The 19673-nt window shown below is 46.1% G+C and overlaps 1 protein-coding gene across 1 annotated transcript; it reads right to left on the bottom strand.

Annotated features, from left to right (window-relative positions):
- Window positions 1-2514: 2514 nt before the first annotated feature.
- On the bottom strand, window positions 2515-17958 carry LOC123017559 (serotriflin-like). Its single transcript, XM_044418991.1, has 9 exons — window positions 17829-17958; window positions 15936-16021; window positions 15589-15702; window positions 13438-13528; window positions 9848-9993; window positions 7759-7853; window positions 6986-7074; window positions 4840-4970; window positions 2515-2568 (listed from the first exon to the last, which is right to left on the bottom strand). Exons 1-9 carry the CDS (start codon window positions 17956-17958, stop codon window positions 2515-2517), a joined length of 936 nt encoding a protein of 311 aa, XP_044274926.1.
- Window positions 17959-19673: the final 1715 nt, after the last annotated feature.

A 19673-nucleotide genomic window follows, 5' to 3' on the forward strand; every position in this document is an offset into this window, starting at 1 on the left:
TCAGCATGTTTACTTAGGAAGAATTTCCACTGGGCCCAGAGAGATTTACGTCTAAGTAAACAGGGCTTGAGTTGCAGAACCTGGTCACTGGAACAAAGTTCATTTTAAAAACGTGAAAAGGAAACAGAACCCAAGTCTGTGTTTGGTCTAATACAGGCATCACCCAGGTGTAGATTTTAGATGTAATTACTTTTAGTCAAAATAACTAAGAGTTTTGTGGCACAACAGATTTAATTTGGCATAAATTTTCAGTCACAGTCCACTTCATCCAATGCTTCAACGTGTTATAATCACTCTTTCCTTTCCATCGGAAGAGTTATTCCAGGCATGCAGAGAGTTCTTTTTAAAACTTTATTGCAATGAAGGGAACAGAAAGGAATGGTTTCTTTCCCACTTTTCTGTTCACCTGAGCACATGTTCACACACCCCTTTTGAACCCTGCTCCCAGCGGCTTGTTCCCTCCTCCTTTCCCCTGATTGGCTAATTGGGTACTGAGAGTTAACACTCTTTCCGCCCACCTACTCCGTGCTGCCCCAACACAGGCCCTTTTTCCCGATCCAGCCCTGCCCCCGGTGGGCTACAATAGGCTCATTTTGTTCTGCCCAGCTTGTCAATAAACGATCAGGAAGTACTTGGCCCTCCTGCCTACGTGCCTGTTTCCCCATACCCTGTGCGATCTGATTTTGGCCCATCCCCTCCTTTGGGCTAAGTAATTTTCTTTGTTACCTTTTCAAATCTCTGTACTCCCTTGTTTCAAATCATCCTTTCACACCTATCAAACATATTTTGGAATCGCTCCAGTCATCACACAGGGGGAATCTCTTTCTTCCTCTTACAAAGTAAGCTACTTCTGCATGTGGAGGCTCTCGGGTGATCCGGCAACGATGATATCCATGAAATGAGGACTCTTTCTTCCTCTTACGCTGTAGAAGGAGGCTCTCCTGTGGTCTTGCACAGAAGATGCGACCATTTCAGAGTGCTAGAGGAGAGCTCCTTCTTGCTCTTGGAAGCACATGTATGCTGCCTCCAAACAGGGAGGGCATATCCAGCAACCCTGCTGCCTGAATCTGTGTGTGCATGAGGAGAGAGGGGAGGTGCTCTTGCTCTGAGCTTAGAGGCTCTTCCCAGGGACATTTCTGTGAAAGGCCTTCCTATTTAACATGGTTCCATAAAATGGAGCTGCAGAAAGATGATCCACATCTTTTTCATTGAGCAGCCAAATAAAGTGTAAGTCAAACAAGGCTTACATTTAAATTAACACCAATGGCTGCTGCGGTTCATGGTTACCACAGGTACTTAGAAATAAGTCCCATTGATTGAATGGGATTTGTTTCTGAGCAAATAAGGTCTTGACCATTAACATATTTGGGAGGTGGGGTTATCTGAATGGAAAATAGAAAGTGTATAAAGCATTACTTCATTACTCCATCCCATAACTGATTTCACAAGCATTTGGGTTTTGTTGCACTTGGTACAAGGGGACATTTTCAATAAATAAATATAAATCTATGCAATGTTTGCCATTTCGCTGAGCATATAAAAAGTGTTTTTATTTTTTCAACCTGGATTGACTTGTAAGTGAACCTAAGAGCTTTGCAGATACACCTTTCCTGGCAGGGAGAGAGACATTAAAGCCCATTTGTGCAGAAAGGTATATACAGTAAGTGATGTGAGAGGTATGAACAGGGCTTTTGCAACCGTGAGGTGCAGGGGACCTTTCTTTTGCAGAGTAAATCTACTCTACTCTTACTCTCCTGTCGTGTATCATTGGGCTGGCACGCCAGGGCAGAACCCCATTGTGGCCAACACTGGGGATACAGTGTTGAACCAGCTGGTGCCCCGGCCTCCTTCCCACCCTCTCCCAGGGGCTACATTGAGATGGCCAAAAATGGCTACCTAGATAAAGGGCAGGAGGCGGTGCTCTGCTGGCCGGCAGCAGTGGAGGTTGCTGTGGAGGTTGCTGTCATTGTACCAGAGCTTTGCTCTGGACAGTCAGAGTTTGGAGGCTTGCTAGCATCTACTGCAGGAACAAACAGGACCATGTCCTTATAGATCAGGGGTCTCAAACTCGCGGCCCGTGGCCAGTTGCCGGGATGGGCGGGGCATGGGGGAGGGGCCCTGCGGCCTTCAAAGCGCCACCGGCCTCTGGGAGCCATGCGGGATGAGCAGCCCACCACCACCGCGGGGGTGGAATACTTGATGAGGCCCAGCCTCACCCAGACTCTACTTCCAGCGGCCCCCAGGGAAGCTGAGTTTGAGACCCCTGTTATAGATCCTTTTTATATTTCTCTCCCAGCCCCCATAATGTAAGGTAGCATGACATAACAAGGATATTACAATCCTCACGGTTATTAAGGACTTCTTCATAGTCCAGAATTGTTAGCTGGCTTGCTGGTAGGAAACATCTCTTAGCATTGGAATACTGCTCAGGTCTGATTGCTCAGAACAAGTTGAGCTCCCATTTCAGAACAGCCGATTTCAACTGAGTAAGAAGCAGAAGCACATTAGTCCTTCTCAGGATAAGCCAGCTCTAAGGCGATCCATGGACTGGTTGTGGGGCTGGTCTGCCTGAGGGCACAGGACGGTGAGCAGGAGGAGCAGAGGCTCCGTGCTGCAGCAGTGGGCTGAAGGGGCTTCCCTCCAGGGCGCACTACAGCCTGGGCCCATCCTGAGTCCTGTGGGGTCTGGAGAGTCTGTCACTGGCAGCCCCTCTGGAGATCAACAAAGCAATCTCAGAAAGAGTGGGGGGTATGTGAGGGAAGTCATGGTGACGGCAAAAGGAATTGTAATCAGAGCAAGAGGGAGTAAGTGACTGCTGTGTTGAGGTCCCTGCTAGCCAGGTGACTTACAGACCCACTAAACCAAGTGCCAATGAGGTTCAGTCAGGTGGAGATTCGTTCAGTTTTTATTCAGCTGAGCAAAGCAACCGGGTGTCTGCTTCCTACACGCAGACAGGAAGCAACACACCCCACATTTCACCAACTCATCCTTCTTATACCTCTTTCCTTAATCTCGCCCCCATTGTTCCCTCACCCAATCCCCTCTCAGGGTCTGCTTGACCCTTGCATGTCTGACCTCATGTATGTTTATCTAATCCCCTCTGATCACTGAGTGCCAGACCTTGCCTAGGGGGTCTTCGTCACACTACCTCTTTGTCTTACTTTATCAACATTCATTCATTCATTCATTCATTCATTCATTTATTTATTTATTTATTTATTTATTTATTAAAACATTTTTATGCCGCCCCATTTGCCGAAGCCTCGGGGCGGCTTACATCACTAAGTTAAAATAATTATAATATAAATTAAAAATATAAATATTAAATTAAAAATACAACAATACAGTATAAAATAAGCCGCCCTGGCCAGATAAAATCCAATAATATTAACAGTTAAAATGCCGCTTGAATAAAAAGGTCTTCGCCTGGCGCCGAAAAACAAATAACGACGGTGCCAGGCGGACCTCTCTGGGGAGCGCATTCCATAACTTAGGCGCCACCGCAGAGAAAGCCCTCCTCCGAGTAACCACCCTCCTAATTTCTTTCATGGAGGGTTCCCGGAGAAGGGCCTCCCCCGCCGATCTCAAGGGGCGGCTGGGCATATATGGATGCAAGCGCTCCTTCAGGTAACCAGGCTCCTTCTTGCCTTTTTCCTCTCCAAAGCAAGCAGTTTTACAAAAAGCAAATAGGGTTTGTTAAGCTAATCAGGCTCCTTCATTGGTTTCAAAGTGCTACAGAGTGGTTGCCCCTAGCGGTGGCCTAGGCAAGCTCAGTAAAAGCTGTAAGGAGCTTTTGCCACTCTTGCCACAGGTCAGGATGGGCTGCTCACTTGGATCCAGGCAACATGGCAACCCATAAAACAAAGCTTTGCTGGCAGAGTGGTGTGACAAGCCACCAGTGGGAAGTGGGTAAGGTTTGCACAATACAGCAGCCCACCCTGGTAGGTTTCCCAGGGTGGGCAGTCATGTTGGGCAAAGCCACTCCCGGCTTCTTTTTTGTCAGCTGCAGTCAACCATCTTAATGAGGCCAATTTCTAGTTTCTTACTGATTCACTTGTTCAGTGTACTTTTTCAGTCATGCAGTTGCACTTTATTGGAGGAGAAAGAAAATATCCATGCACTCCCAATCTACCACAAGATGTAAAGCTGTGTTCTCAGTGCCCTCATGGCTACTTTGGACGTGGCCCTCTGCTTGCTACAGAGCTCCAACCCTCATTTTCCTTTCTGACTCAAATGTTAGAGAATTAAAAGCAGCCATGATATGACGTTCCAGAATGCACATGTCTAGCTAGGTTATTTTAAGCTTTGCAACAAGGAATATACTCTGAGGCAAATGAATGGAACTTAAGACTTTAACCCCAGTGTTTTGAAGCTTATTTCAACCGTGCCTAATTGAAACAATGTAACAGAACAAGAAAATAATGGAAATGCCAATCTGGAGTCACAAACATACATCAATTAATATCCGGCCTTAATGGATGGTTTCCTGACGAGCATACAGCACAGTGTCTTTCAGTTACTGCTTTACTAAGAACTGTAATCTTGAAGTAGAAATTGATGGGGGGGGGCATATCAGTGAACATTTTGCAGGATTCAAACATTTAATTTTGAAGGATTCAAAACATTTTCTAAAGAGGTATAATAAACAAACAAAAGTGGAGTTGATGAAGCCATCTTTGGAAATGGCTCTTAGAAATGCCCTCTTTTCATGCTAATAATTTCAAATGCTAAATTCTGACCAAGTTTAAAAGAAAAAACTTAAATGTCCTTTTCATGCTGAATGCCTGTCTTCTTCTGTTAAAAACATTATATTTGAATGGTTGCTGATGGGTAAATTACCTTGTTTCCAAAGGGCTTTGTGGCTTTACAAGTGGCTTTGCACAGGTTTAGGATGATATTATTTTCACAGGAGAACATATTTAGCAACAGGTTGCAGTCAGCTAAGTTATCAAAATACTTGCATGATTGGGCTGTAAGAAATGAAATTTAAAAAGTTAAATGCAAAAGGAAACACCAACTTTTAAAGTCTGTATTTCTCCCCCTATTTATGAGTGGACTTCACTGTAAAGCAGTCTGTCCTAAAGGCCATTGTTACTGATTTGCTCACGCTTGATTTTTTTATCTGTCCTTGGAAATATTTGGAAGCTAAAGGTGGTGGAGAATACGGTGCAGTGCATCAGTAACAAATCCAAGGAACAACATCACTCAGCTGGCACTTAACTCCACTACCTGACCGACTGTTTCTGGGTGAAATTGGAAACATGAAAAATTTTGAAATTCTAAGGTCTCAGCAACAGGTCTTGCCTTTGGGTTCTGCTCCCTTGGGAGGTCCCTCCCACAGTTGCTCGAAATACAGTGTTTTGTGACTTGGTGCACATGACCAGTGCTGCCAACCACGGCCTATTAGCTATTGTGGCCTGCGCGCCCTCACACACCAGTTAGCAAAACAAGCCCTGCTCCAGCAGCTTCTTCATATGTGTGAGGCCAGCAAGGGTGGGATGTTGGAGGATCCATGGACCATTTCATTTAAAAAAAATATTATTACATCTAAATCCCACCTTTTTCATTCATAGGAATGTAAGACAGCTCACATAATTATCCTCCTCTCAGTCTTATTCTCAAACAACAGCCCTTTGCAGTAGATTGGCTGAGAGTCTGTGACTGGCCCAATGTCACCCAGGGAGCTCCATGGCTGAGCGGGGACCAGAACTCTGACCTTCTGAGTCCCGGTCATGTGCTCTTAAACACTATAGCACACCGGCTCTTAGAGTGCAAGCAGTTTGTCAACCACCCTACAAACCCACTCTTACAGAGCAACATTCGCCATTCTGCAAAAATTCAGAATCAGCTGCTGATGCAACAAAAAGCCCGACAGGGAAATTCATCTATTATGGCTTCTCATTATGTGCTAACCAGTCTTTGTGTGCAACCGGAAACACAGCTGTTCACAAATCAGCCCCATTACTTTCAGGGGAGCGTACTCAAGATGAATGGCATGCCAGTGCAACCTAATGGTGGGATTTACTCCCATGGAAACCCCCAAACCTAGAGCATGAGATCAGTGTAAACACAGAAACAGAGTGAGTCAGAAAATACATGGTTCATAATATTGGACAGTGTTTATTACAACAACATAGAACACCAGATGCCTTTTTGCCTCTGACAAAGGTTGAAGTCTAGGATCACAAGTACTGTTTTGAACTGCTTAGCCTTTCTTCCTGCCATTACCAGCGGGGGTTCTACTTTATGTGTTTCCGAATGTCTTCAGCATCATCCACACAGCAATTTCCCATTCCGTTGTTGCATCTGCCGACATAAACTTCCACAGGATGGCAGAGTGTATGTCGGCAAACTCCTTTTAGTCTCCTGCGTCGTCCTGTGCCTTTAGAGAGATTAGGAGAATGTGTGGTCAGTATTAGTCTTGACTCTCCGGCACAAGACATTATAAGAAACCAGAGAAAACAAATACATACATCTACACTGGTTGAGTAACAGAAACATAGAAACAGAGAGAGTCAGAAGGGGCCTCCTGCGCCATCTAGTCTGACCCCTGGCTCCAGCCGGCTCCACTCATGGCATGCGTACCATGTGCATGTCCATGGCAGGCATGTCATGAAATGGCGTACATGACTGCCCCCCTTTCTCCATGCAAAGGCTGTAGGAATGTAAGGGCGTTTGGAGGTATTTACATTTATGACTTTCAGATGCAAAGGACAAGAAGGCACTGGGTCCCTATTCCCTGTAGAGAAACTAACTAGACCGGCAGCTGAATTTTTCTTCAGCTCCAGCAGTGGGACATCCGGAGGCAGTGGACAACCTTAGCAGGTGCAAAGCAGACTGAGCGGCCTCTAGCTCTCGCCTTTGTACCCCGACTGCTGTCTCCCACCATTCCTGGGAGGCAACAGCAGGGGCAACAGCCCTGGCTTCCTTAGGAGAGGATGAATATTATCTGAAGGCATTGATTTATAGCTCACCAGTACCTTACTGCAGAGTTTATCCTCACAGGTATCAGGACAGTCTCCACACGATGGGCCTTTTTTGTAGGGTGTTGCAACTTCCTCTGCTAGGTTCCCTCTGCAATTGCAAAGCAATGTCATCCATTGATGATCACAGTACAGTTCTTAAATGAAAGCAAAATTATGCAGAATGTCTTCAATAACCTTGGACCGAACAAAAAGCTGCATGAGTATGTGTTTAACTTTAAATTGGTATTTAAATTCCCTTCTCACAACAATACTTAAAAAGTAATGTGAGTTTGGTCCCGCCAAACTCTGAGAACTCCGCCCCCTGCCCCCAGCTGACTTCTGTGTGGGAATGCAAAAGGAAAGGATACGTTCAGTTCACTTTTAGTTTTGTTTATTCGCCAATGATATCAACACATTGTATTCCTTGCATCGGTATTATAATATCAATATATAATATCAATATATAATATCAATTATAATATCAATATAATATCAATTGCAGTGGAGACAGTACTTGCTAAATCACAGGGTTTCCATCAGAAAGGCTTTTGCAATACCTTTTTATGGATTCTGGGGTCCAGCATGAAAGCTGAACTTCTCCTCAGCGCTATGTGCAAGAGCAGTTCCGCTGTTCAGCCAGATCTGCAGGCTGGCAAGAGCACCCTTCCCCTGCTACTCGGATCCACTTCCTCCACTGAAATGAGTGGGAAAGTGCATGCATGTGTGAACTCAGCTTGTCTGCCACTGAACGCACGGGGCTCCTAAGCGTGGTGAATGAAGAACGCCCACTTACACAGGACAGTAAATGCACGCGTAAGAGAAACGGTACTCATTCGATCCACAGTAGACAAGTGCACATCCAATCTGATGTGAATCATGCCAAATGATCTATGAACACAAGAAGAAAGAACATGTGAACCTTCCACTTTTACTTAAAGCCCAAGTTTTGCCATCTTGTAAAGGAAGAGTAGGACTTGTAAAATCTTAGGAAATACATAATCAGCTCCAAAGAAGGAGGGTTCTTCTTAACCCATATAATGCAAGTTTTCAGTTACGCTTTGGTTTTGCTCAAGCCCTACAGAGTGGCAATCCTGATTTCTTTGCCAATGTACTGTATCCTGTCCATGTATCTCTTTTCTGGCTTGCATGTGAAGCATCTTGGACATGCAAATGCATATGCAGTGGGTCTCTGCAGCACCCTTTCATTGTGCAGATTTTTGGTTTTGTTGCTTTTGCCCATAGGGTTGAGCCCCAGGAGGGTTAAGTTTCAAGCCCGTGCATTGGCTCCCTGAGCACAGAAGGGTGGTCTTCATCCTGGGGCTGTGGCTTGCCTGCAGAGTTGCCCACTGCTAAGGGGCAGCAAGCACCAGGCCACCGCCTGAAAACCAGTCCGTATCTCCAGGCCACCCCAGTTCCTTCGACAGGTTGGGGAAGTGGATCTGCTAAGAGAAGCTGAAGCCGAGGGGGATCCAGTACTGGAAAGAGGGTGCTTGGGAGGACCCCCTGCCCCATCCTCAGCAAGGTCCTCAACTGTGGCCATTCTGCCTCTTGAGTGCTCCTGGAGGAGACACTCTGCTTTTCCCAAATCCTCTCAAGGCCAGGAGAAGGCTCAGCCCCCTTGTAAAAGGCAAAGGGAGTTTGACTGGTCACTGGCAGCTCAGAGTCAAACTTGATGTCACATTAAAATGGGATGTTTGAGCAGGAATTGGGTGGATTTGGAGTAGGACACACCTCTGTGCCCTGCATGCAAGTTGCTGAGAACAGAAATAGGAAGCTGCCAACACCTCCATACACCACTCGTGGCTTCCCACAGACTTCTAATGGGCCACTGTGGGAACCAAATGCTGAAACAGGAAGGCCTCAGCCTAATCTAGCAGCCCTCTTCTAGTGTTCCTGGGCCTGGTGCAGCTCTACTATCCAGAAATTTAAAACTTATCATTCTTGGCCCACATGGTTCATGAGCTTCCTCTGTGCTACTATTTGATGCCTTAATCATATTAATATATAATATTTATCATACTATTATAAATACCTTTCTTGGATTTTATTGTTGTAAGCCGCCCCGAGGCTTCGGCAAATGGGGCGGCATAAAAATGTTTTATTAAATAAATAAAATAAAAAAATTTTCCTACAGTACACAGCTCAAGTTCCATTTGTATTTGGAAGTAGTTTATAGCCTAATGTAGTGTTTCCATCTACTGCTTCCTTTTTAATTTTTATAAATTATTTTTACATTTATATACCTTCCTTTTTATTTTTATACTCTTTAGTGATAATTGTCCATTATCCAGTAGCTCGATTACTGCATGTTACTGATTTTATTGCTGAAATCACAGAAGCATCTACTAGTTATTTGCGTGTGTGTGCATCTTAACTACTTTGCAAAACTTAATATGAGAAACAAATGGTCTCCAGAGGTGCTTCCTAGAAAAGTAGTAACTGTTTGCAATCCAGCCATATATCTGTAACTGAGTGAATTACAAATACTATAAATAAAATAGTCACCCTGTCTTTGATGGCAGAGGTTGACAGGAAAAAGCTTCTGATGACCTCATGAACTGGACTATGGGAATCAGACACACACTCCTCTGCTGTGAGAGCAGAAGACAGTTAAGGCCTGCTTGAATTACACAGTTCACTGCAATGCAAGGCCTGTGTATGGAGCGGGCTGGGAGAAGCCCTGGTGCGTGCTCAGAAATCCCAATTTACAGCCAAGCAGCGTCTTTCCATGCCAACTTACATACATTTACAAAGCTTCATACAGATCAGATCCAGGATAGTTTGCTTAACTAGTATCAAAGAGCAAATATTCTGTACATTATGTACAATTTTATAGGTTTAATTCTCATAACATAAGATACTTATGAGATCTCTGTTCATACCTGAGTATAAAAATAAATGTTTTTTCTTGGGTTGATTGCTCCAACTCCATATTCAAAGTTAGATGCTTTTTGATTCCATGTGTCAATTACATCTGACCAGGAGCTAGGATAAGTTGCTCGCAACCTTGTCTCACCACATAAAATTCCTGCAAGAAGAAGAAATTCAGTTGTACAGACAGTTGTACAATCGAACTAGAAAATTGCAGCAGTTTAATCTAGATATTTAGACCATAATCTTCCTCCCACCTGCAAATAATACACTAAATAGAAATATTTATTACATAGTGGCAGACTGTATAAGCACAAGCTGCCCACAATTAACTTGATTTCTCAATTCATTTATGGAAACACTGTAGCAAAAAAGTTTCCTGAATGCTGTTCTGAAAGAGTCAAGCAAGCCCTAATTGTAAATGAGTTCCACGAAACTGAGGTGAACACCCCTGAGGAGACGATCTAATGCAGTTGCCACCCTAATCAATGGAAGGCACATGAGAAGGTAAAGAGTGCAGGGCTGGGATGCAGGAGATCTGGGCTGTGGCCCTGCTCACTGGGGGTCTCTGGGCCAGTCCCACACTCTCAGCCCAACCCACTTCACAGGGCTGTTGTACTGAGGATAAGACTAGAGGAGGAGAATTATGTAAGCTGCCTTGAGTTCCTTGAAAGGAGAAATGGTGGGACAGAGATATAATAAATAAATAAATAAATAAATTGCCAGTACTTTAAACTGTGCATGGAAACATACTCAGTGCCACTAACATAAACATGGTGTCACATATTCAGACTTTCTCCCTTCTTTAGCATCTGGGCAGCCACATTCTGCACCAAGGAAAACGCCCGTGCTGTTTTGAGAGGCAGCCCCATGCAAAACACATTTCAGAGGTCCCAGTGTGGAAACAGCCAGATTGTGCAAGCGAGAAGGTATGCTTAACAAGCAGATTAGATGGTACTCTAGCTACTTCCATCCTAAACCTAGTCATAAGTCCAGCGTCCACTTTGGTGTGAATGCAAGTCGCCTTATGCACAAAATACAAGGCAAACTGGCCACTGCAAGTTTTGGGTGGATCCTGCACCAGATCTCTGGGGGAAGACAATTTATTTATTTTTATTTATTTTCAAATTTATATCCCACTCAATAGCCTCCCTAAGTGGCTAGCAATACACAAATAGTACAAGTACAGGGGAAGTGGGAAGGAAAACTATTGGAATGGAGCAAGCACTTAAAATCAGGGTTTAAAATGAGGTTTTCCAGAATTTGTGAAAGAGGGTAGGTTTTGCCTGGTGCTGAAATGAAAGTAGAGATAGGACCAGGTGGACCTCTTTCAGAAACCCATTTCAAAGGTTGGGGCAGCCACTGAGAAGGTTCTTCTTCTAAATGCCACCCCCTTTACCTCTTTTAGGGATGGCTCTCTCAGAAGAACTTCATTCCCAGATCTTAACGAGGAGCAGATTGGAAAAGAAAGTTCTTCAAGTAACCAGGCCCCAAGTGTGGGGCTTTGTATGTTAAAGCAAGCACAACTTGGGCCCAGACTTCAACCGGCAGCCAATGTAATTTGCACAGAATAGATGTTATGTGGGCATGCAGACTGACAACCGGACACTAGAAACGTAGCTCTATTATGGACCAGCTGAAGTCTTCAGACCGTCTTCAAAGCAGCCCTACATAGAGCACATTACAGCAATCCAGTCAGGATGTTACCTGCGCATGAGCAGCCCTGGTTAGACTCTGCCAATCCAGATAAGGCCATAGTTGTATTTGCCACAGTGGGGAAAAAGCACTTCAGATTTACTAGCCCAAATAGCTCAGCAGGCAGGTATGGTGGAGAAGTGGAGATGGTGGCAGCAAGTCAGATTCCTGTGCTGCCATCACCACCACGCAGGCTTAGAGATCGTCTATTACGTTGCAGCGCTGGGTATGTGGTCGAGTAAAGCCCCCTTCAGGCATGCTGACTGTGTGCACAGCCTCTGTGGATCCAGAAGGGGGCCCCCTTCTGCAGAGAGTTGCCGTGTTCCCGTTTGTTTGTTTGTGTTTGTTCATTTGTTTAAAGCAGGGGTCGGCAAACTTTAACACGCAAAGAGCCATTTGGACCCGTTTCCCACAGAAAAAAAAAAAACATCAGGAGCCGCAAAACCCTTTTGACATCTCAAATGAAGATAACATTACAGATATCATTTTTTACCTTTATGCTATGTATAAAAAACTATAGTGTGTTGCATTTATGAAATCAATGAACTGCTACAGAGAAAACAAATTTTTATTTCTGCATGAAACAAAAACTCCAAAAAAAAAAAGATGTTGAAGGTTACTTTCAAATAAAATACTCAATGTCTATTTGAGTCCTCCTCATATTTATGAAATAAAAAGCCGAACTTAAATTATCCACCTGCAGCAAACCAAAAATGCGCTCTGCTTCTGTGTGCCCTCATCCTTTTATCATGTGTACTGGAGGGTGCAGTCAGCTGTCAACCTGAATTAAAAAGGACTAATTGATACTTTCATACAGTAAGTAGAGTTTCTGAGATACAACCAATATAAATAATAGTCTGGTGAAATATTGAACAAACATCCTCTCCCAGTGTAATAATGTTGCGGGAATTTTTGTAAGAATCTTCTTAAAACAAGGAAATAGATCTATATCTTCATTATGATTTAGCTGCAGCTCTTGTTCAGTCACTAAAAACTTTTATTTTTAATCTTACGTTATAAACTAGTAGGATTCCTTTCATATATTTTGAATAGAACAGCTTCCTGCAGAGTCAAAGTCAGTGCTAAAGGGTTGCATGCATTAAACAGCAAACCCCATAAGTTCATCAGCAGTAAAAGCAAATGAATCTACCCACGTACCATTAAACATTCAGTTTTCTTCAGAAACTTTTCTTCGATTTATCCATGATTGGCCTACTGGGGGGAAAAGCTCAGTAAATCGGCACGAGTCACAGATCCAGATTGTTGGTTGTGCTGGCGTGGGTCACAGATATAGGTGTGTTTAGTGACTGATTAGCAGATAAACAGTCAAGTGCTGTGAATTGTGACAGGTCCCAAGCGCAGCTTTTAACATTCAGATGAAGGAGATTACATTGGGACAAAGAGAATCTTTTCAGCAGGGTTTGAGTAACATGAGAGCCTGCAGGAAGCTTGTTCCACTCTTTCCCTGCACAATAGCAGAGGAATGTAGCAATTTACTTAACTTGCTAGCTGGGGTTCCTGAGTGGATGCCTCATCATCACCTATTGGTATTTTGTAACTCGGAGCCTCCGTCACAGATCGGGCGGCTGTGCCGGCACGTGGTTTGAGTGATGGAGCCGCAGCAGAGGGATTCAAGAGCCACGTGCGGCTCCGGAGCCACAGGTTGCCGACCCCTGCTTTAAAGCATTTTCACCCCATCCTTTACAGGCGTCTCAGGATGGCAGTTTAGGACAGCGGTTGTGAAATGGGGGAAGGCAGAGCTGGCACACTCTTATTCTACCCAGAATCAAAATGCCTGGACAGGGGTTAAATCTATTCAAATGCACTTTGCATTAAAGGCATGAGCGCATGGCGACACTTACATCTACTTATTCTCTGCATAGCTTCATCTAGGGACTTCACTTACCATCCACCTTTCGTTCCTCTCTAGGAAATCTTTGAGGTTGACATTTCCTGCTCCAGTTTTTAGCAGTTTCAGCAGCTCTTTCATTCCATGTCTTAACAAACCAACAAAAAAGGTGGAGGAAATGATATTTTAGCTGCAGCACAACACCTATTATAATGGAGCAGTTTTTCTGCAGGAGGCTGAATCCCAAACACTGCCTCTCATCCCAAACAGCCGGTCACTAGGAGTTTAGCTTCTTAAAAGAGGTGTCATGGATGCCACTAAGAGGGTCAAAACACCCACAGCACCAATTTGCACCTGTGGGCCAGTATCCATGTGGAACCCCATGTGCTTTCCCTTACTGGGCTAGAGTGACCTTTAGCACTGAAGACAGACAGAACCATAGGGCAAATGATTTAGATTAGCATCCCCTCCTTTTAACTACTGGATCTCAAAGTTATCAGCATAATTCAGCCAGGACTATACACTTCCCATGCATTTCAATGGGAGGAATTTAAGCATGGGCACATACCACTTCTGTTGAAATAAGCATCGCTTTTTCCTATTAAATCAAAATCTACCAGCTTGTAACTTAAGCCTGTTAAAGTAGTCCTGCCCTCTGGGCTGTGGATCTAAGCTCTTTCATGTAACAGCCCTCTGGGTATTTAAGGTATGCCATCATGCCTCTTTTCTTCTCCAGACCAAATTCACCTAATTTTGTTCCTCAAACCATTTTTTAAAAAGTTCCTGCCTGTCTTCATTTGCTGCCTTCAGCCTATTCCAATTTGCCTACGCCTTTCCTAAGTCACTCTGCCCTGAACTGAACATAATACACAATATGAGGTCTGATTAAGGTGGATCTAAATATTTCCCATGACTCAGAAACTATGATTCCAGTAATTAAGCAATTCAGTGTAAGGATGAATGGCTCTACTTCCACTCCGTGTCAGTTTCCCATGGGCTTATTCATATTAATGTCCTGCCCCTTTTCTGTACTAATGTGCTGTTACTGTACAAAATGTGTAGTTCAATACACAGTTTGAATGTACTTTCCCAAAGCACACGTTTGTAAAGGTACTTTCTCCTGAAGTACACATTTCTAAACATATTTTGTCCTAAAAGAGGCATTTTGGTGAAGATGGACTGAGCAACTGCTGGAAGCCTGGGCCTGAGGCTGATTAATTACTTCTGCAATTCACTGCAATGGTGCTGTTGCTGGTGCTCCGGTGTCAAAACAAAGGCAGCGTGAATCAGATCCTAGCTCTTAAAGAGCAGCAAAGCAGGCAGAACGGCTTACTAGGATGGCTCACCAAGCAGCAGGTTAGCCTGGGGCAGGTTCAGTTTAGGAGGTCACAGGTTTGGGACAGCCACATGCCAAGGGATGTGGGGTTGGCTAGGACAGGTGGGTAAGAATGCTCAGCTAGCAGCCCAGAACTGGCAGAGAAAGAGTTTGCCACATCAGAGAATGGAGGACAGAGAGAAGGAAAGACAGGTAAGTAAAATGAACAGCTGGCAGGAAGTAACACCCAGGCAGAGAAGGCTGAAGTTGACATACTTCAGCCTTCCATTTTAGATTGGATCAGTAAAACTAGGCCTGAGCTCTGCTACTTGCTCAGCAAAGCACAGCATGCCACCAGTGCAATTTGGGGCTGGTGGGCTGGGGATTGGGAATATTTCAGGATCGGGGGTTGAAGCCTGAGTTACCTCTGAGCAAAGCTCAAGAGACACCTGCCCCCCAGTCAGTCTAGCCCACTTTGCAGCACTGTTTTAAACCAATGAGTCCTCTTCATTCTAAATTCTAAGGGTCTGTAAGATGCGTGCACCTGGGATTGGTTATTTCTGACGTTGAATGATTTAATTTGTTTTTTAAAATAGATTGTATCATTACTGTACCATTTTATTTCTCTTGGCCTCTTTTATTTCCCAGAATCATTAGATGATCCTGTATTGTGAGCATATTGGGGATGGAAATATTAAGATTGAGAGGAGAAATGCTCTAAGCCACTGAGCCAGAGAGTTCAGCAAGTGATCTATTATGCAAATAGAAAAAGTACAAATCAATCAAAGAAACTAAAATATGTCCAGAGTGCCTGCGAAGCTACAAAGGGGGAAAAGTTTTGCCTGAAGGGACTCCTTTCAAACAGTTGGCAAAAATATTGACTAGTAGCTTACCATTTTCAACATATTACTGGCAGTCGGCTGCACCGATCTCCTAATGCTATTAAATTTGTCAAGAATCTCTGTCTTTATCTCTTCTGAGAGTTCACTTGCTATACCTGGATATTCCTAAAGTTAAAAAAGAGTTACGCTAGAATATTTTATTTGCAACATTTGATACTTTGATTTTTTCATGCTAGGAATAAGAGTTCATGCTGATATGCCAACAGGCTACCGCAAGGCAGAATCTTTGTATGTGTGCAGTCACCATGCAATCCAATTCAAGTTGCCACATGAATTCCATCACATCCACGGTCGCAACCACCTTGCCTGACCTCGGAGACCCATCATATCTTACCCACCGAGTAAGAGAGCTCCTTGTTGCTGTTATTGGGTGGTGAGGGCCTCACCCATGTCCCCCATGGCTCCTTCTCGGGGCCCAGCAGGGCTGGTCAGGAGAAGCAGCCCTTTTCCACTAGGGGTGAGCAGACATGCTCAACGCATTCCATGTTGGCTTTTGAGGGGGAAATGGTGTCTCTCATTTTTGGCGATGTCTGTACTGATGCTTCCAGTGCTGTTCTTCTGGTCCCATCTCCTCCTCCTTTTTCTTACCCTTTTCTTCTTTGCCCTCAAAGTCCTCAGCCTCGCTCACCTGCACTATCTGCCCTGCCCTCGGTGACCCACATGAGTTCCTCCATAATGTCACAAGGACGTCACATCAGGTGCAGTGGCATCACTGATGTCACAAGCCATATCACATAGGTCACCATAGCCAGCCAGATGGAGCAGTGATGGGGGCTGCAGAAGCCAAAGACTACAAAACGGAAGATTAAGTTTGGTGCCATGAAAAGGCCACCAAACAGTGCCGATACTGCACGAACGTTCAATCAGCTGCTTTCCCCCCACCTGCAAACACGAGTGCTTCCTTGGATTAGGGCATGGTTGACTGACCGAAAGCAGAAGGTAACCATTAGCGGGGAATCATCGGGATGGCGGCCAGTGACAAGCGGGGTCCCCCAGGGCTCTGTCCTGGGGCCGATCCTGTTCAATCTTTTCATCAATGACATGGAAGAAGGGGTGAACAGTCTGCTGCTCAAATTCACAGATGACACTAAAACTGGAGCGGTGACCACAACTGAGGAGCAGATACTCCAGATCCAAAAGGATCTGGACAGACTATGGAAGTGGGCAGGAGACAACAGGATGGGGTTCAATGTGAATAAGTGCAAGGTCTTGCACTTGGGGCATAGGAATGGGTGTCATAAGTACAGGTTAGGCGACAAGTGGGTGGAGAGCAGCACTTGTGAAAGGGACCTCGGGGTGCTGGTTGACTGCAAGCTAAACATGAGTCAGCAGTGTGATGCGGTGGTCAAGAGGGCGAACGCCACCCTTGCTTGCATAGCCAGAAGTGTGACTTCTAGATCGAGAGAGGTATTACTACCACTCTGTACGACTCTGGTGCGCCTGCAACTGGAGTATTGTGTTCAGTTTTGGGCCCCTCATTACAGGAAGGATATAGCCAGGTTAGAGTCAGTGCAGCGTAGGGCCACAAGGTTGGTGGCCGGTTTGCAGGGGATGCCGTATGAGGTGAGACTGAGGGAACTGGGCCTCTTCAGCCTGCAGAAGAGGAGACTCAGGGGGGATCTGTTGGTGACATACAGGTATGTGAGGGGGTGTCACACGGAGGTGGGTAGAGAGCTGTTCTCCCCTGCAGAGGAAGGCAGGACACGCTCCAAGGGAGCAAAGCTCAGGGAACCCAGGTTCCATTTGGATGCCAGGAAGAACTTCCTGACAGCCAGGACCCCGAGGGTGTGGAATGGGCTTCCACGGGAGGTCGTTGAGGCCCCATCGGTGCAGGTGTTCAAGGATAGGCTGAACATGCACATGGTGGGCATGTCGTGAGCGGAGTCGGCTGGTGCCGGAGGTCAGACTAGATGGCCCGGGAGGCCCCTTCTGACTTGCTCTGTTTCTATGTTTCTATGTATCTTTATTCTAAGGGCACCTGCCGCTCTTTTCCTCGCCCGGTCCTAACATGCATCCTGTGCTGTGTGCCACGCTTCGGCCTTGCTCTCCACCTCCTGCTCTCACTTGCCGCCATCCCCGCTCCGTCACTCGCTCCCTCTCTGGGCACGCAGGCAAGAGCCTCCACAAATGCGGCTCCTGCCGTGAGCGGGCACAGTTTTCAGCCACTCCCTTCGCCATTCATTCCCTGTTCCTTCCCCGCCTTCCCTGCACAAGTACATACATGCACGTACATTTCGGTTTCTCTGCCCCGGGTTTGTCCCTGCGGGATTTCGCAAGGCAGCAGAGGCCTCCCTCTTCCGCGCTGGCCATGCAAGCAGAGTGCTCTGCCTGCTCTGTGGAAGTGGAGAGCCAGGCCGCCATCGCTCATGGCAAGAGAGGTCTTGCTGAAGCAGTGAAGGCTGAGCTGGTTGGGCAAAGTCTGGGGGTGGTATGGAAGGATGGGGTGCAGGGAGGCAGTGGGGTCTCTGATGGGAAAGCACAGACATGGCACTTCCTGAGCAGGTGCTCCTGGACACCTAAAAGGCTGAACAGGTAGGCAGCAGGGAGGTGGCCTGGCAGGTGCAGCTCCACCCCCACCCTCCTGGCCTCGTGTTCCCCATGGCCTGACCACCTGCCTGAGGGAAATTTTGACCGGGTGTTTGGCTCGTACCTCTCCGAAGGACAGAGGCAGCACAGCAACCACAGGCCAGACCAGTGCGAGAAGCATTTCTGGGGAAACAAAACAACACAGACCTGTGATTACAATCCGTACTTGCTGACTCTGTTTGTGGCCATGATGTGTCGCAGGCCTAACGGGCTTGCTCAGAATGAAAGCCTGCTAGTGCATGGACTTCTGCTCCCGCCGTGCCCTGCCTTGGCTCCGTCAGGGCTGGGTGCTGGAGCACAGGCAGGTGGTGCGGAGCAGCAGGGCAAGAGACAGGTGCTGGGCCAGCACTGGGCGTGGGCAGCTGCCTGTGTGGCTGAGGTGGCACAGCTCCACATCCTGTTTGTTCTTTCATGCATAGTCCCCCCCCCCCCAGTGCAGCACCCTGCAGAGCACCTGTCGGGGAGGCTCCACCCAGTTCCATCACCTCTGCTTTTCCAGAAGAAGGGCCAAGAGGTGCCCCGGGAAGCAGGATGGCTGGAACCTTAGCAGCCAGCGCCCGGCTGCCCCGTGTGCCCACCTGACGAGATGCTGCTCCGAGAAACAGAAAGGGGTCACTTCCTGCTTGGGTGGGAGGAAGAGAGCAGAGCAGCCAGGCGACTGCCGGCAGGGAGTGGGAGGGGGCAGCAGAGCACCAGGACCAAGGGTGAGAGCGCAGGGTGACAGCGGCAAGGGAGCCAGGGTGACTCTCAGGTGAGATCTGGCGGGAGGGACCGTGACTTTTGCCTGGCTTATCAGATTCAGCCCACCTGTACAGGACAGGGCTGGCATGAAAGAGGTCTCTCATGGGCACGGCCAGCAGTGCCTCAGGGCAAGAACAAACTTGACCCATTTTAACATAATGAGACTGAAGTTGCTGGAAAAAAGCTCACTAAAGCAGTCTAGCAGGTAATATTTGAGACAGACTCCTGAACAGACAGCAACTCTCTTACCATAGTTTTTTAAACTGCATGTAATTTGAATTTGCAGTTCTTAACTGGAACCCGAATTTGGAGCTGTTATCAGGCCATTTCCCCGACCACATCATTTTTAGATCTAATCCAGAAGGGCACATTCAGATAAAAATGATCACTTTAAGGTATTTCTGGTTTCAGTGGGAATGAAGTAAGCAGTCACCTCTTTCCAGCTGAAATCCATAGGATTTAAAAGCACTGGGTGACTGAAGCAACTTTGGTAGCCAAACCTATGTATTAGAGAGGGACGTGCCAGTGAATCCTGACACTTTTGTACCCATTCTGGAGCAGGTGCACTTTGACAGTTTGGAATAGCGTGACCATCCTGCTGGGTGGGTGCTGGGTGGCACACACGGGTCTGTGTCTCCCTGAAGTCCCAATCCTTCTCTCTCACTGGGTGCTTGCAGTTTACCTCCAAACATATTTGCATGCTACTATAATTGCAGGGCTTATCCTTTTCAGAGTCACAGCCTGAATGG

This window comes from Varanus komodoensis, unplaced genomic scaffold, assembly GCF_004798865.1.
Source record: "Varanus komodoensis strain SLA01 unplaced genomic scaffold, ASM479886v1 scaffold97, whole genome shotgun sequence".
Lineage (NCBI taxonomy): Eukaryota > Metazoa > Chordata > Lepidosauria > Squamata > Varanidae > Varanus > Varanus komodoensis.